The sequence below is a fragment of the Bombus huntii genome, chromosome 4 (assembly GCF_024542735.1).
Source record: "Bombus huntii isolate Logan2020A chromosome 4, iyBomHunt1.1, whole genome shotgun sequence".
Lineage (NCBI taxonomy): Eukaryota > Metazoa > Arthropoda > Insecta > Hymenoptera > Apidae > Bombus > Bombus huntii.
The window spans coordinates 8266766-8282526 of NC_066241.1; the positions used below are offsets into that span (position 1 = coordinate 8266766).

Sequence of the window (15761 nt, forward strand, 5' to 3'; positions counted from 1 at the left end):
GCAGTTTTTGAAATACCATTTATTGTTTTTTGTTGAAACAAACATATGTATATATTTAAAAATGGATACAATATTTATTATGAGAATGAATTTAATTTCACATAAATAATTTAAAAGTTTTACAATAAATAATACATTCCACTTCTAATGCTAATACTACCAAATACAAAACATATAACGTCGTCGCTTGTATTTTTTAATTTATTTATTACTAGTGTAAGTAAATAATTCTTAGCTGTTCTAACATATAAATATTATTATTAACACATACTTTGAAGAATACAGTAATGAATACTAATTGAATTGTTTCAGACATGAATTTGTTTTTATTAAAATAATTTAATTATACCGTATTTTCATGAAATTTTATGTAAATAATAAATAGATAAATAATAAATGGAACTTAACGTTGCAGGATGCGCTTGCAAATATTATATATTTAGAAATTATTAGAAATGTTTTTAATGTTAACTATACAAGATTCAGAAGAATATACATACATATGTATATTAGATCTAAGATCATAATGTAACCTATTCGGTTATTCTCTGTTGTGTAATTAATGTACAGATATACAGATATCACAATTTGCATACACTATTGTAAAACGAGTTAGAGGCATTTTTACATAATCAAGACAAGTTCCTACGAAGCATATTATTATGCGACTAACAATCCCAAATGCGACTTCAAACACAAGAATCAAGTGATCTATTATTAAATTCATAAAATTCATTTCATATTTAGAAAACTATGAATTTTTTAAGTCTTTTTTTCTTAGAGTACAAAAATATTCACAGGGAATATGAAGCATCGCAAAATAATTACAATGTGACAGCAAATCAGAAATGAATGGAAGAACGAAAAATGATTTGAAAATGAAATATAAACACATACATGTACATAAACCATGAAGCTTTCATTAGTATGAAATTATCCTCGCAATCGACACGTGGTAATCAAACTATTTAAAATAAATCGTATTATACAAAAATCACACTCGATACATAATCGATGATATGCAAAATAAATATTGACCTCATATATCGTGTTGATGAGATGCATATGTATATGTTATATCGATATTACGCGTATAATAAATAATTCGATAAGTCTTACATAAAATAAATTTGTCAGAATTATCAAACTTTTTTCGTTTGATTAATTCGACGCTTTATAAATAATTCATAGAAAAATTGTACGTCTAATCAAGGAACTTTCAAGCATGTTTCGGCAATTGATTTATAGTTATCTCATAATCCACGACGAATTCGAGGAAAGGACGAAAAGTAAGTTATGTGCACGGAATGATCTTTTATCTAGGCACTGAGTCACCGTTCATTGTTGGAAGCAGATACAGTTCCATGCTTCCAGCTTCCAGTTCTGGTACTTGATTAATACCACGAAGTTGTTGTATTCTGTGCCACACAAAGTCTCTCGGTGGCCTTCGTAGAACAAATAAAGCGAAGATAAGAACACCTTGGAGAGCGTTTACAAGATCGAAGGAGGACCAGTCGAATGAATCTCCGTTGACGAACCAAAATATTAGTTCCATCGTCCAATTAAGACCCATCAAAACGAAAATAATCATGCAAACTAATGTGGTTCTCATGAGTCGTCGAAGATACTTTCGATCAAGTCGATCGGATTCTTGATTTCTCGCGAGGCGCCTTAAGTCGAGGTCCCTTTGATATTTAGTTAATTTGACGAAGGTTAGAACGAGAAGAATCACATTCCCAACAAGAAGCAATCCAATTGGTATGTAAAAGTATGGTATTGCTTCATCTTCCGCTGTAAATTCAAAAATAACAATATGTTTTATCGAATTAATATCGATATGTTTGTTTTAATTTGTAGTTTTATTATCTACTTGAAATTAATGATTTTACGGGGTAATAATATAGAAGTGAATCAAGATTGACACGAGTGATATATCATGAAACCTTTTCTTTTTCGATTGATATTTTTTTAGACAAGAGGCTGACTTCTCTGATCTCATACTTAAAAGAGTATTAAGACAGTACGAGGTTAATTGAAACACATTCATGATGTCGAATTGGAATTCAAATCAAATTGTTACAAATTAAAATTGCAGATGATATTATTGTTCTTTCATAAAATTGCCAAGTGGTGTCTTAAACAATGGTCGTCTGTAGACCAATATTTATTATACTAATATTTCTTTCCAGTTGTTACCGTCGTTTTGAATGATTTAAATTTATACGTCTTGTGTTAAATAGGTCACCAATGATTTATGTTTCGTTCCTCGAAAGTATGTGAATAAAAATAACAGTGACAACTAGTCTTTCTTAGAGTGTCAAAATTAAGTGAAAACAAGGACCACGATATTATTAACGTTAAATATATGTGATATGTTTGTGAGAGTTAAACTGTACGCGCGTGTGCGCGGTATGCAGTGAAATTCGAGTCCAACTCCACTTACATTTGAAGGAACAACTTTTCTTGGAGTTTGGTTTCACGTAAGTCGCCGGTATCATCGGACTGAGATCCATAATCATCGACACGAGGATAAGTATCACCGAGGGACCCCAGCACCATAACGAGTACCAAAAGAACAACATTCTGGGTTTCATCCTTCTGTATGTTCCACGATCCACATAGACACGCACCAATGACCACATTTCTATGCACATCGCATTTAGCCAGAAGAAGCACGCGACGAAGGAGAACTGGATGACGAATGCTGGAAAAGCCAATTGCTTTTTAATTGTTCATTTAAAATCTCAAAGCAGCACTGGTTTTTCTTCCAAAAGAATTACGTGTTACATCAGATCATTTTATGGTATCCCGTAAATCGCGCTATCTATGGTAACGTACGTATAGAGTACGGTAGGACTCGATTTATCTTTAACTTATTAGGGAATGAACAGCTTTGACGATTTAGTAGTTTAGGAGAAAATAATAAGAGGTCGTAAAATAATTATAATAGGAGGTAATTAGATAAACGTATTCAGACGAAAAAAGCTCGTCAAATCGAATAGTAAAAGTATCGGCACATACGCTTATTTTTTCCATGAAACGTTTTTTTATCAGGTTTTATATTATTACATCTTAGATTACGTTTAAATGCTGTAATAAATTCAGTGTTGTGCAAATAAATTTTGGAGACATTACACTTTATTGCAATAAACCGAGTTCTACTGTACTATGTTTGGACAAGAATAACATTGTTTCTAATGTTTTTTATCAGATTGAATATTTCATCTTACCTATACTGGTACAAGCTTGATCCGACAACTCCATATTCCATAACTGTGTAATTGCTAACATCGTAAAAGCCAGCGCTAAGGATCCACAATAACGGCACAATGCCCTTCCAAAAATATCTCGCAAATTTGGTGTGATGGAATACGCTGCGATGGTAAGAATTAAGAATGGCACCGATATTAAAAGGCCGCAGGCATAGATTGTAATTCGGGAGTCTGCAGTGATTATTACGCGACCTGAAACAATTTTTTTAGCGTTCGTTATATAAGTTAGTACGTGCAATGACTCTTTTAAAAGTATATTTCTGACTCTTTTAAGTTATTTTTAATTTTAATTTTATTTATATAATTCTTTTTAGTTTATAATTAATTTTAAAAGTATTTCTACCTACTTTCAGAAAAACATACAAAAGTGTGAAGACCTAAATCTGGCACGATTTCTGCACAGTAGTTGATTCCAGGTTGCAGCATTGTTGGATCGTGATTCGGTGCATATACAGAACCGTTCGTTAATAAATAATTGTTATCTCTGTTATCGTTGTTTGGATTTAAAATATATCTAAAAAAATATATATATATATAATTTGGATAGATATAAAATTATAGATATTTTAGATATTTTAATACTTTTATTCATATAATTGTACTCTTTTCTTTAATTGATATATATGCAAATTTTTTTGCATAAATCTTAAATGATCAATCGTGCGATGATCATGGTGAGATAATTAACATAATGATGCGCTTTGAATTAGAGAGAGAATGGATGAAAAGGTCACGTTAAGTCAGCAGTAGACTTTTCAATGTTTCTTATAACTTGAAGATTCCTTGGAAGCATAGATTGGATTACAAAGATGACACGTTTTCCTAACGAATTCGAAACTGTGTATAATCTATGAATTGCACACAACTGCATGATTAGAAGTGTTATGAACAGCCTGTGTAAACGTACTTGAGATAATTTGAAAGTCAGTCTGATCGTTTGCATTCGCATCAAAAATGAAAAAAAGCGACACCTGTCCTTGGATACAAAATGTAGAAAACAGTCTGTGATACATAAGAGATAAGATGAAATCGTTTCTTATTGTGTTTATACGGAGGAAAAGACGTACATATATATGATCTTTTTTATTTTATTTTCCTGCTTCGTTAAATTCCTTTATCAGGGATTCAAATAAAAACTTATCTTTCGTTTTTAAAAAAATCCTATTTGAACATGTGTGTTTCGTTTAGGAAAATATCTGTTCCTATGGAATTTTCATGGAAATAAATGTTATACTTAGGAACTTCTTTAAAAAGTGTTCTCATGGAACAGATATTTTAGAGTTTATATAATATATTTATATAATATTTATATGATAAAAGTTCCATGAAAACGAATTATTTTAGAACACGTATTAAAGACAAATAAGATAAATAAAAATCCTTAAGATAAACAAAAGAACCAAAATTTTAGGTACTAATCTTATTTAACAATATAATATCGTACTTTTGCAGAATAACGCTTTTTATTTTCAAAAACTTTTCTTTCTTTGCTCTCATCGAAACTTACGATGCAAGAACTCCTTCAAAAAATGTTTCACGGTCTATGTTTTAAATAGAACCTATTTAAAAGTTTCATAACTCCTTCGATCTCTGCTTTTTATCAATGTTATATCAAAAGTGTCAATAAAATTAAATCGTTATTCCTGCTACTTGGAAACTTAAGTATACTCACTTTTTGTATTTGCAAGGATCTCCGATGATCGCAACGAACGAATTTCGAACTTCACCGGGAACTTCGTAACCAAATGCATTAAAACCATAAAAGATGGGAGAGAAATTTTCAGTCATGGAGGAATCCAGATAACAAACCGAGCCTTGAGTACCGTTTTTTACGAGAACTTCACCCAGTGGACAACATTTTCCAACCACAGATAAATTTTTGTACTCTTCAGGTATTATCGTCATGTTTTCCTGTAACATGAGATCAAAGGATATTCTTATGTATATCTAAAAAATGTACTCATTTATCCGAACGATCAAAAATTTTATCTTATCGAATCAAAAGGCTTTATATTTACGTTTCTTACACATTCTTACTGATACATTCGAATTATATAATTTCGTGTAACAGAGAAGCATGAATTAAAATTAATCAATAACTTTTGTACGATAAAACACTACCAAAGTTGCGATTGATAATCGAACAAGAACGAAGATCTGTGTGAGTTTTAATCGTATTTAATCTGCCTGGGTCTTAAGGAAAAATCATGCGGCAAACTTACCACTGACAACATATGCTAATTATTATTCACGAATTTATATTTACGTTTATTCTCTTCAATCATATCGCGACTTTACGATAGGATTACGATTTTACGTTTCCAACATTTCAAAGATAGATGGACATAGATAGGGCGAAAAGTCTAAAAATAACTAAATGAACACACAGCTATCTATATTTATCGTATACACATCTATTTGCTGTGCTCCACAAAAATGGTTTGGCAATGTATAATTAGACCTACTGAAATTTTATGTTTATGCAAATTTCGTATAAATACTGCGAACACCGTTCCAATTCCTATCAAGATATTATTGGCCGTTATCAAGCATATTCAGCATTTATACAATACAAAAATTCGACTCTTTATCATTTCAAATTCTTTGATATTGAGGTCTGATTAAATTTGATTTATTTCATTAAATTATTATTACTGTATATATATTAATATTTATATTTTTTAAATTATACGATATTTGATTAAACGATTTGTCACTGGATTATCATATCTAAATAACATTTTTATTAATGCGCCTATACGTACCAAAGGAATGGGATATATGATCGGTTTGATGAATTGTTGAATCGTTTCGTTGTCCGTACTGGCAGTGCAAATCGCCAGTTCAGAAAAAAGAATTTGAAACAAAAAGAAGAACAGCACTGGAGATTTCTTCAAAGTCCCAGGCATGTTGTTTCTTTGGATTCTGTTTATATGTGCTGCGAAAACTGCCATAAAAATTTTTATAACGTTCTTTAAATATATTTGTCTGATACAGATTTCTTGGCTTCCTGCGTTCTTTTTTCTTTTTCTTAATGCACTTGGTTAGAGAAATCTTTCCCAAAGTGTAATTTTCTGTCAATCCCGTTAATGAAAATGCCTTCGTAAAACAACGGGAACTTTACCAGCCGTAAAGAAATAACAAAATTTGAACGTTCGACTCATCGATGACATTTTGTCTCTTTCAGATTCAGCTTGGTATCTTCCTTCTAACTTGACTACGTCGTCGACTACGACTTACGCTTCTCGTACGAAGAATATTTTACCAAACGTTCGGGTGTTTCTAAAACTTTTCCGAACGTGTTTGGTGTTCCATATAATTCATTTGGTCAATATGCACCTTTCAGGCTGAATTTCGTTCTCAAGGTTTTCCTTGAAATATCCAAACCGGAAGAATGTTCGATGCTTGTTGGTAGAGATTTGACGTAATAAAGATATACCTTCAGACTTCCGCACTCTATCGGTTTACAGCTTCTGCTTCGCTGATTATTTTCTTGCTATCGATTAAAGACTGAGCAATGTGGAAGATAATAGCGCTCGCTTCGTTCGAGTATCAACTTCGATAACTCTACTATCTCTTCCAACAGTTAATACATCGAAGGAAAATCTTTCTCCGATCGGTACGTTTCGTTAAAAACTACCTGCCTCTTGTACATACTACGTTCCACGGATTTGTTCAATCAAATTCCAGTCTTTCAAACGAGACCTAGAACATACAATAGGAATTACTTAATCTCTCGGTTTCTCGTAACCGCTGTGTGATCTTCGAAATGCATTTATCTTCACGCAATGACTCGGTGAAACGATTTTTATTCTCAAGGCAACTTGTGGCTGGATTTTCCGCGATTATTTGCCGAGAATAACCGAGAATCCAGTCGACTAAACGATTAACCAAATGATAAAAACTCGACGATCGGTGTTAGAGCTCGTAAAAAATGTTAAACATCATCCTAAGAGGATTTAATAAACCTGTGGTCATTCACCTATAATTCTCGTTATTTCGAGGACAAAAGTAGGCGAAAAAGCGAGCTGGACCTTTACGGCAATGAGTCGAATATTGTTTCACGTGTTTTCATTCAAGAAACGTCCGATGTATTCATTGACACGGGACCAAGGAAGCACATTAATTTTAGAAGTCTAGTAAGAAACACGAACCGGTATTGGTACATCCGACTAGACGTCTCAGCTGGCACATACCTGTTCCTTGATCTCAACATATACCGCTTAAAATTGATCACCGCGCGGAAAGAATTTATGTAGATGCTATCTTGATATTATATGACTTAAATCACTGTTAAAATTATTATCATACGTTCGAGTAAAAATTATGTCGCAGTTTTCACAGTTGCCTGAGCAAACTATAATAATTTATTCGATGGCACAACTTCACAAACCAGAAAATATCACCGGCCCGATCACGAAAATTAACGCTTTCGACCGATTCGTGGCTCGACGATTATAATTGTATGATCGTTCGTGTTGAAAGCTGCGGGAAACACCGGATCACGTAACGGAGAATCAAATCCTGTCGAAATTTACGTGGTTACCCATCGATGTCTGGCAGCATACTGGCCGTATTCCTCGAGGCACAAGGCCTTTATTTATCAGTGCACGATTACTCGTACGGATGCATACATCATCGAAGATTCAGTAGACAGATGTAATTATTGCGTATTCGTTGAACTCTGTTCGATAATTTTACGAGAATAAACAAATTAGGAAATCTTTACAGAATATCTTTTCCTTTAATCGTTCGACCGCTATTCTTTTTTCATTCGCTTCACCCTTTATGTCATTTATATTTCATCGTGCTGGAACGTTCATCAAAAGGAGGAAATTTTTATTTTTCGACAGTATGTAAATGATTTTGTGTTCTATGTTCTAGTAGAAATAAAATTACTTTGCATTGAAAATGAACTTATATCAGATAGAATATACTTCCGGTAGAATATAATTCCGATAGAATAGATAGTGTGTCAACATTTTTGGAACAGATGGTTGTTGATAGAACTCTTTTACTCTGTACGAGTGAGATAATACAATAGATAAAAAAATGACTGAATTTCATATTACACTTTGCGATATATTTTTGGATTAATGTTAATTTGATCTATTTGATATGAATTTTAGTTGATATTTTTATATACGCCATCGTCATATCATAATATTATCAGCTATTACAATATCTTTTATTATGTTCTTTAATTACGTACAATGTAACGTACAGGAAATTCCAGATGATAATCAGGAAAATAGACTGGAATCGATAAGTTAGCACAGTATCTCTATTACGAAGTTAAAAAGTCCATTTTCTAAAACAAACATCCTGTCCGAATCTCAAAGAGGAAAGTAAACCCGCGTACAGATATGAATAAAATTTATATAAATATCGTGCTTTCCACGGATCTTTAGATTCTCGAAAACCTGTAGCCACATAATAAAATTCTACGATAAAAGTAGATTTATATAACGTAGTAAAATTTGATCGAGAATCTGTTCTCGTGCGGTAATACTCGAGTAAACGTCGGACGATAGATCAAAATGACAACATCGAGGCAACATCGAACATTTTCTTCCTTTGTTCATCGTTGGCCGACATTTCGTAGAAAGTAAGAAAGTATGCGGTCGCGCTTTGTAGACTATCCGCGAAATCCAGTGAATTCGCGTTATTCGTCAACCTTCCTGTCTACGTTCATTAAAAATACCTTCGGACGATATCGGAAATGTGACGTAATATCAAGGAAATTTTTCTATTATCGCCGATGAGATGACGTAGGCGTGTGAGTTATAATCGCAAATATAGTAGCTCGTCACGAAGAAACTCCAATTTTGAACTTTGTTACAAATATCATTCTGCGAAATGCAAGTTTTACCGGTGGCTTCTGCGAATTCCTCGTACTTTCGATCAGCCAGTCAACAATGTACGTACTTACGTTATCCTTTCATACACACGATATTTGCAGCTTGCAGAACCGAGGGATGCAGCTCTGCAAATTCCATCGAAATTTGCAGTTTCGCCTAAGCAGCAACTGACCAAAATACATTTGTCTTCCAACGATTTTGAAGATTTTTGGTATATTTGGAAGCATTTTATTGGTATCGTTCGTAGAGATATTTATTTGAAGTGCAATGTTTTATCTTTATCAGGCGGATGAGCTTGTGTTGAAAGGTGATCGATTCTTTTTTCTTATGTACTTCGTGAAAGTTCAACATTTCATTTATTCTCTTTATATTTTAATCATTTGTAACATTAATTAAAATTTTAATATGAAAATCTTACGTTGGCCAGGTAATACGATCACGGTGTAATTTTCGAAGCTTGCAGTACGGTACAGACATTAATCACCAGCGATATATTTAGAGAGAAACCATGATCGGTTAGAGCTGACTAGAAGTTTAAAAATTCACAAGTTCTTCTTATTGACTTTAATGGAGTTTCTCATTGAACTTTCTATTAGCCAATTGAAATGAGTAGTCTTTATTTATACGTATCAAAGGGACTGGCGTAAAAAATGTCTTATAAGAAATATTCTTGTTATCAATTTCAATCGCACACATCATATAAATTTACTGCGTAATATAAATTTACTGTAATTTATAAATATATGAATACCATTACAATGTATATGTGGTATAAGTATATACTATCTTACAGTAGACAAAGTATATAAACAAGGGAAAAAATAAAATGATTTTAGACGATAAAAAATTGCACGTTTTAACTTTATTTTAAGAGAATTTTTAAAAAAGTACGCGAAACAAATTTAATTTTACAAATCGAATCTGCGCGTGTAAGTATATACGTAGAAACACGATGAAAATATAATTGAATAAATAAAACAGAAGGAATGACATATAACGTTAAACACGTATGATCTAAGAACGTGAACATTGAATGATTCTTGACTTTTATAGTTATCGTTCGACCGTCGTAGACGATGAATTGTCGAGCATTGTAATTAAATTCCTAAGTACATGTAATTCGTCGACTTCACGTACATATTTCCCTGAAAGTCATTTCTGACGTCAACGCGAGTGTTAAGGAGAAAGTTGAATATATATCGTTGTAATGTTAAAACGGATTTTACGCGGGGAGTAGTCGCAAAAACGTGTAATGTTTTTATGGAATTGTAAATGAGAAAGAAAAAGCATCGACGAAAATCGTATTTACGAATTCTGTTGAAAAAAAAATATAAGACGGCAATAAAATTGTAAATGAGTTATACGTTCGATATAAACACGCGCATCAAAAAATACTTGCAAGTCTAAAAGATACTAATCACGAATTTATCTTTGCCTTTTTATTATCTGCGCGATAATATTGATTCACGGTATAAATAGTGAAAATGTTTTTTATAAAGTTCTGAGAAGTATTGGATATCTATATGTTTGTATGTTTAATCTTGCAAAAGATAGAGCGGCTGAAAATCAAATCTCCGCGCGCCTACGTTCCCGCCAATTTCGTAGCGTTTCGATAATCGACTGGTAGTTGTACCGGTGTTTCAGGAGGTTAAACTTCTATGAAGTCGAATGAAATTCAAATTTAGCGATTGACGCAATGGACGTTTGTATCAGTGAGCAGTTTACCAGTTTATATTGTTAGGATCAATGGGATCAGACGTAAGAATGGAGTGAGTTGAGTCAGAAAAATCCAATGACGTCTTGGAATGTGTAGGCGTGCTGAACCTGGGAGAGGGTTTTACCAGACCACCTGTAGCGATGACGAAATATTCGCCGAATACAAGATATACGTAAGAATTTCTTATTGTTTTTATATTAATAGTTGTGTATTATAATTAAACGGAATTTTTATGCAAATTCATATTTTTGAAGATATAATTAAAAAAGTAAAATCTCTGTAGAAAATTGCTTTACCTACCAAGTACATATTATAGAAGGTGTTATATTTTGGATATTTATATATTTTTTCAATTTACGTACATTCTGCGCAGTTTTGCATTTTAGAATTTTCTATAAATAAATAAAAATTCGCAATCTAATTATAATACAAATATGATAATTAAGATGTATCGTTTATTTCATTTTTTCAATAGGCTTTGACGATATAATCAGTTGTGAATATTTGTATAATTAAAATTGTTGGATAATAATGACTATGGTTAAAGAGACAAAATAATTTATTTAAATTTTTCGAAAATTAAAGAAAGTAACATTATGATTGTCGTATTAACTGTAAAACATAGATCATAACCTGTGAGAAAGACGTAGGAAAAGGTACACAAATTTTTTTGATAATTTTCAAGGTATTTTAATAATACCATTTACACAGTGGGTGGCATTCGTTGTACCAAGACTATTGTTCGTATCAAAAAAATAAATACGTAGTTGATATTCCAAATAATTATTCTTAAAATGTTCCATATATGCATTGTTCCACAGATACAGAAACAACATTGATAAATTTTATTACCATGTATGTAGGTGTCGCATTATTTCGTATCTGCTTTTCGATAAGTTCATAAATATTTGAATGATATATAAGTTAAATATTTGGGCCACTCAAAAACCTAACCACTCTATTATTCTTAGTTGAACGATCGAAAGAATTATATTTTTAAACTTTGTTCAAAATGGTAATAGCCGATAACGAATCACTATGCTCTCTAGTAAGAAATATCGTAAATCTCGAACTTCATTCAGCCGATAACACAGATTTCTATCTATGAAACTAGCCTTATTGCAGCAAAAACTACACAAAAGCATTAATCTTAAATCTTTCGTATTTATTTCTTTATGTTTTGTCCAGATTATGTTATCTATCTTTAAACAAGTGATGCTTGTTATAAAGTATAAAGGAATTTATATAATTTCAATATTTTGAAACTTTATAATATTTAAAAATTAATTGCGATATTAGTTACTAAAAAGTAAACATGTCATGTAACATTTATTCATTCATAGAAAAGTTTGATTTATATGTATATAATTATATTTATCATCAGACTAAATTGTTTTCTACATTGAAACAAATTAAATCATTCATGAAATTATTGCATTCTAATTTTTTAACAGAACTCCGTTAAACTTTATACATAAAAAAATCAAGGAAAAGACTTAATCATTGCCGTCCCAAGTTATTCACTGATTAAAATCCACTTCCTTGACATTTCGTTAAATGAACACTCCCTCGGATTACCTGGCCGGAAGCCATTCATGTGATGCAGTTGTTACCAACAGTAATCATGCTCGAGGGTAGACACATTGATTTTTTCTTTTTTTCGAACAAAAATACAGTCTGTTGGCGAACGTTTATAAATATTTTCAGACAAACGATCTGTCAGAAAAATGATATTCGTAACAGAGTATTTAAACGTCGATCGAGTATTTTAACGTATATAACAGATCTACATATTCTACTGATCAATCGATTTAGCCATCGTCGAGTAGAAAGGGTCGATTAGGAAATCGACCGAAGGCGCGTTTTTCACGAAACAAAGTTCATCGAGGCCGCATTCTTCCGCTTTATCTGCCGATGTACGGAGTTCCTGCTAAGTCGCGGACAAAATTGTCGCGAGTCTCGCGTGCGTTCACGGTCAGTGACGTCTCCCTTCTATGTATGCTCCCTCGTCTCGTCCTGGACGAAGTCCATCACGTGACCTTGCTGGTATACCTCGTGTTTGCCTTAAGTCACGAACGAATACAAGGAAGAGCATCTTTATTCGGTGATAAAAACAGCCCGTAGTTAACAATATCTATCGTTCTCTGGTTCGACGACTCCGGTACGTCGACCAAGTCGAAATCGTGAATATCAACATACCGAAATTGTAAATCGTCGGGTCATCGTTCATCGTGATGCAACACTGTCGAGTCAATAGTGCTTTCATTTGAAAGAATTTCTTTTATGATTACGTCCTTAGACACGCAGACCCCTCTTCGTAACATTGTTTGTCGATGGTTCTTCAACACAATGATACCTGGCATTGTGAAATTCGTTGTGTATCCTGTTTGAAACATAGAAGTATAAAATACACGGAATATCGTCAATTAAGCTTTCATCAAAAATTCAGGAAAAAATGTTATATTCTAACATTTAGTTCGTTGTTGTAGATAGAAAACAATTTATTTTCAGTTTCGTAACTATGTTACTTCTAAATGAAATATTGTCTGAAACGATATAATTACCGCTATCGTATTCATTGTTATTTTAACCTAACTGTAGAATTTCCTACGAACGTCGTTAAAACCACGATGACATTTGAAATTACATTTTACTCCGATTTAAACATATACTCGATTTTATCTGTTCTTTTCTCATATAATTGACGTTCATCGAATCAGGTTGATATTATCAAAGTGTCCCCAACAGTGTTTTATTCGGAATTGCTGAACCGAACTGCTTTGAAATGAAAAAAATCAACAAAGCAAGCATCTCGCCCGCGATGTTGGATTATTTTCAGTAGAATTGTCAGGAATATCATATAAAATAAAAATCATCGAAAACAATTGGCGGCAGCGGCGCGAAGGGAGCGTATGAAAGGATCGAAGCTTGCGAATGGAAGGGCGGAAGTGCAAACGGGGCTTAATGCAGCATCAGCATCCGACACGGTGTACTGCGCCGCGAATCTGTCTTTATCCCTCCATTGAGTCGCCTCCCTCCTTTTAATAAAAATATTTCTCTCTCTCTGTTCCACCGCTTCTCACTTGGTGCACGATCCTCTCTCTTCCACTTTGACCTCTCAGGGCCTCTCTATCCCGCGAACGCTTCGGGGATATAGGGTGAGTACGATTTCGGCCCCCTTCGTGGAGCCACTTAACGAGGAGGTGCTCGTTTATCGAAAACTAGTTCCTCGTCGGGGACACGGGTAAATCTCTCGTTCAGAAAATACCAACGCTCTCCTTTTTCTCCTTTTTTTTTTCTTTCGTTCTCTTTTCTTTCCTTTCCGTGTATCCATGTTGCGCATCAAAAATATCCGAATATTGGACAAGTTGGAATCGTGTGAAATTGACAATAAAATACGTATAAATCCGATATATAGAGAATCGGAAAAAGAGTTCGTTCAACGTTCGAATTAGTCACGACCTTGCGCTAATTTGTTACTCGCAATTGGAGATGTTAGGAAAATCGTTGAAACACTTCGTTATCGGATATTGCGGATTTAAAACGACAGAAGAAAGGGTTGTTGATAACGCGCAGCTTAATCGACAGGATTTTTCTCTGTTTTAATGCCGGTAAAATCGTTGATACCATTGTAATCGAAGTTACCTTCGGTACACTCTGTATACCCGTATATACACACAGGTTATCCCATTCTCTTCCTCTGCGTCTGTCCTCGTTCGGCGTACCTTCGGTCTCTTTCCATGGTCGGTGCTCCGGTCGCGAGCTGGCTATCTCGGGGTAAGGGGTAAGAACGTTATAGTGCCGGGTCTATACGTCTTGTCGCCCCGTACTAGATTCATATCAGCACCGCCTCGCGCACTAATTTACTTTCATTACGATATTAGCTAATTTACGATATTAGCAAACTAACATTATCAAATATCGAACTATATGAAATCTAACTATACGATTTGATTTGTTGTGTTGCGGTAATTTGATAAATTGAAAGGGGCAATACATACAGCAATGGTTGTATATGGATAAGAAAAAATTTATCGGAAATATACCGTGTTTTTCTATTAAATTACTATGGAAATGTTTTGAAATGTTTTTATAGTATAAAATTATAAAGATATACGCGTGTGGCCTTCGATGACTCATACGAATAAAGAGATTTAATAATTGCGAACAAAGTTACAAAGCGTTATGAAATAAATGAGAATTAGCATCTTTAAGTAGTCGATTAATCTGGTATAAAAGTTGTCACATTGCTTTTGGCATAAAAGAACCGAGAAGATCGAATCTCGCGTTGAAAATGTGGAAACACACTTTACTTTATAAATAACTTGCGACGCGTTTATTCACTTACACACTTGCAAAGCATAAAATTAAAATGTCTATTTTGGTGCGGAAATTATTTAAAAAATTTGCATGCTAAATTTAACTCGATCAAATGGTCCCGAATTACTAAAATGATTCAATAGACGAACGATATAGCGCATTAACGATACCAAAGAAAAAAATAAAACAAATTGGAAGAAACTTATTACTGGCTTATATTATTACAGCACTATTTTTAATTTAATCGTACGGTATGGCATAAAAACATCAGGACGTATCGTACTAAATTTCGTATTTCTCACCAACGACTTTATCCAAATCTAAAATTTCAATTAGTTTTCGGTGCACCAAAGTAACTGACATAGACAAAAATAGCCAACATTAGAGTTATAAGATCTATCGCATCGTTCAGAAGTAGCCAAACAAATTATTTCCATCGAATCCTCCAACGATACGTATTTTCAAAGTTCTCCCATAGAAATCATAAGTTTCGACGACTTAAAGCGTAAATGGTAAAAAAGGGCAAAGTAAATAGAAATAATTGTTTTTAAGGAAGCAAACGAAAGAGGAGAAACGAAGGAAATAAGACAA

The 15761-nt window shown here is 33.2% G+C and overlaps 1 protein-coding gene and 1 long non-coding RNA gene across 2 annotated transcripts; both read right to left on the minus strand.

Annotated features, from left to right (window-relative positions):
• Positions 1 to 4: 4 nt before the first annotated feature.
• Positions 5 to 7865, minus strand: LOC126864987 (G-protein coupled receptor Mth2-like). The gene is made up of 7 exons (XM_050616954.1): positions 7469 to 7865; positions 6038 to 6977; positions 4945 to 5183; positions 3620 to 3786; positions 3231 to 3464; positions 2444 to 2704; positions 5 to 1791 (listed from the first exon to the last, which is right to left on the minus strand). Exons 2-7 carry the CDS (start codon positions 6224 to 6226, stop codon positions 1316 to 1318), a joined length of 1566 nt encoding a protein of 521 aa, XP_050472911.1. The 5' UTR covers positions 6227 to 6977; positions 7469 to 7865; the 3' UTR covers positions 5 to 1315.
• A 4295-nt stretch (positions 7866 to 12160) lies between these two features.
• LOC126864638 (uncharacterized) lies at positions 12161 to 15707 on the minus strand. Its single transcript, XR_007689266.1, has 2 exons — positions 13050 to 15707; positions 12161 to 12913 (listed from the first exon to the last, which is right to left on the minus strand). It is a non-coding gene; the product is annotated as an uncharacterized LOC126864638 (long non-coding RNA).
• Positions 15708 to 15761: the final 54 nt, after the last annotated feature.

Coding starts and splice junctions, on each gene's coding strand:
- LOC126864987 (XM_050616954.1), bottom strand. CDS start 6,226: ATGGCAGTTTTCGCAGCACATATAAACAGAATCCAAAGAAACAACATG. Junction 3,787..4,944: donor GATCCTTGCAAATACAAAAA/GTGAGTATACTT, acceptor ATATTTTTTTAG/ATATATTTTAAATCCAAACA. Junction 1,792..2,443: donor GAAAAGTTGTTCCTTCAAAT/GTAAGTGGAGTT, acceptor TTGAATTTACAG/CGGAAGATGAAGCAATACCA.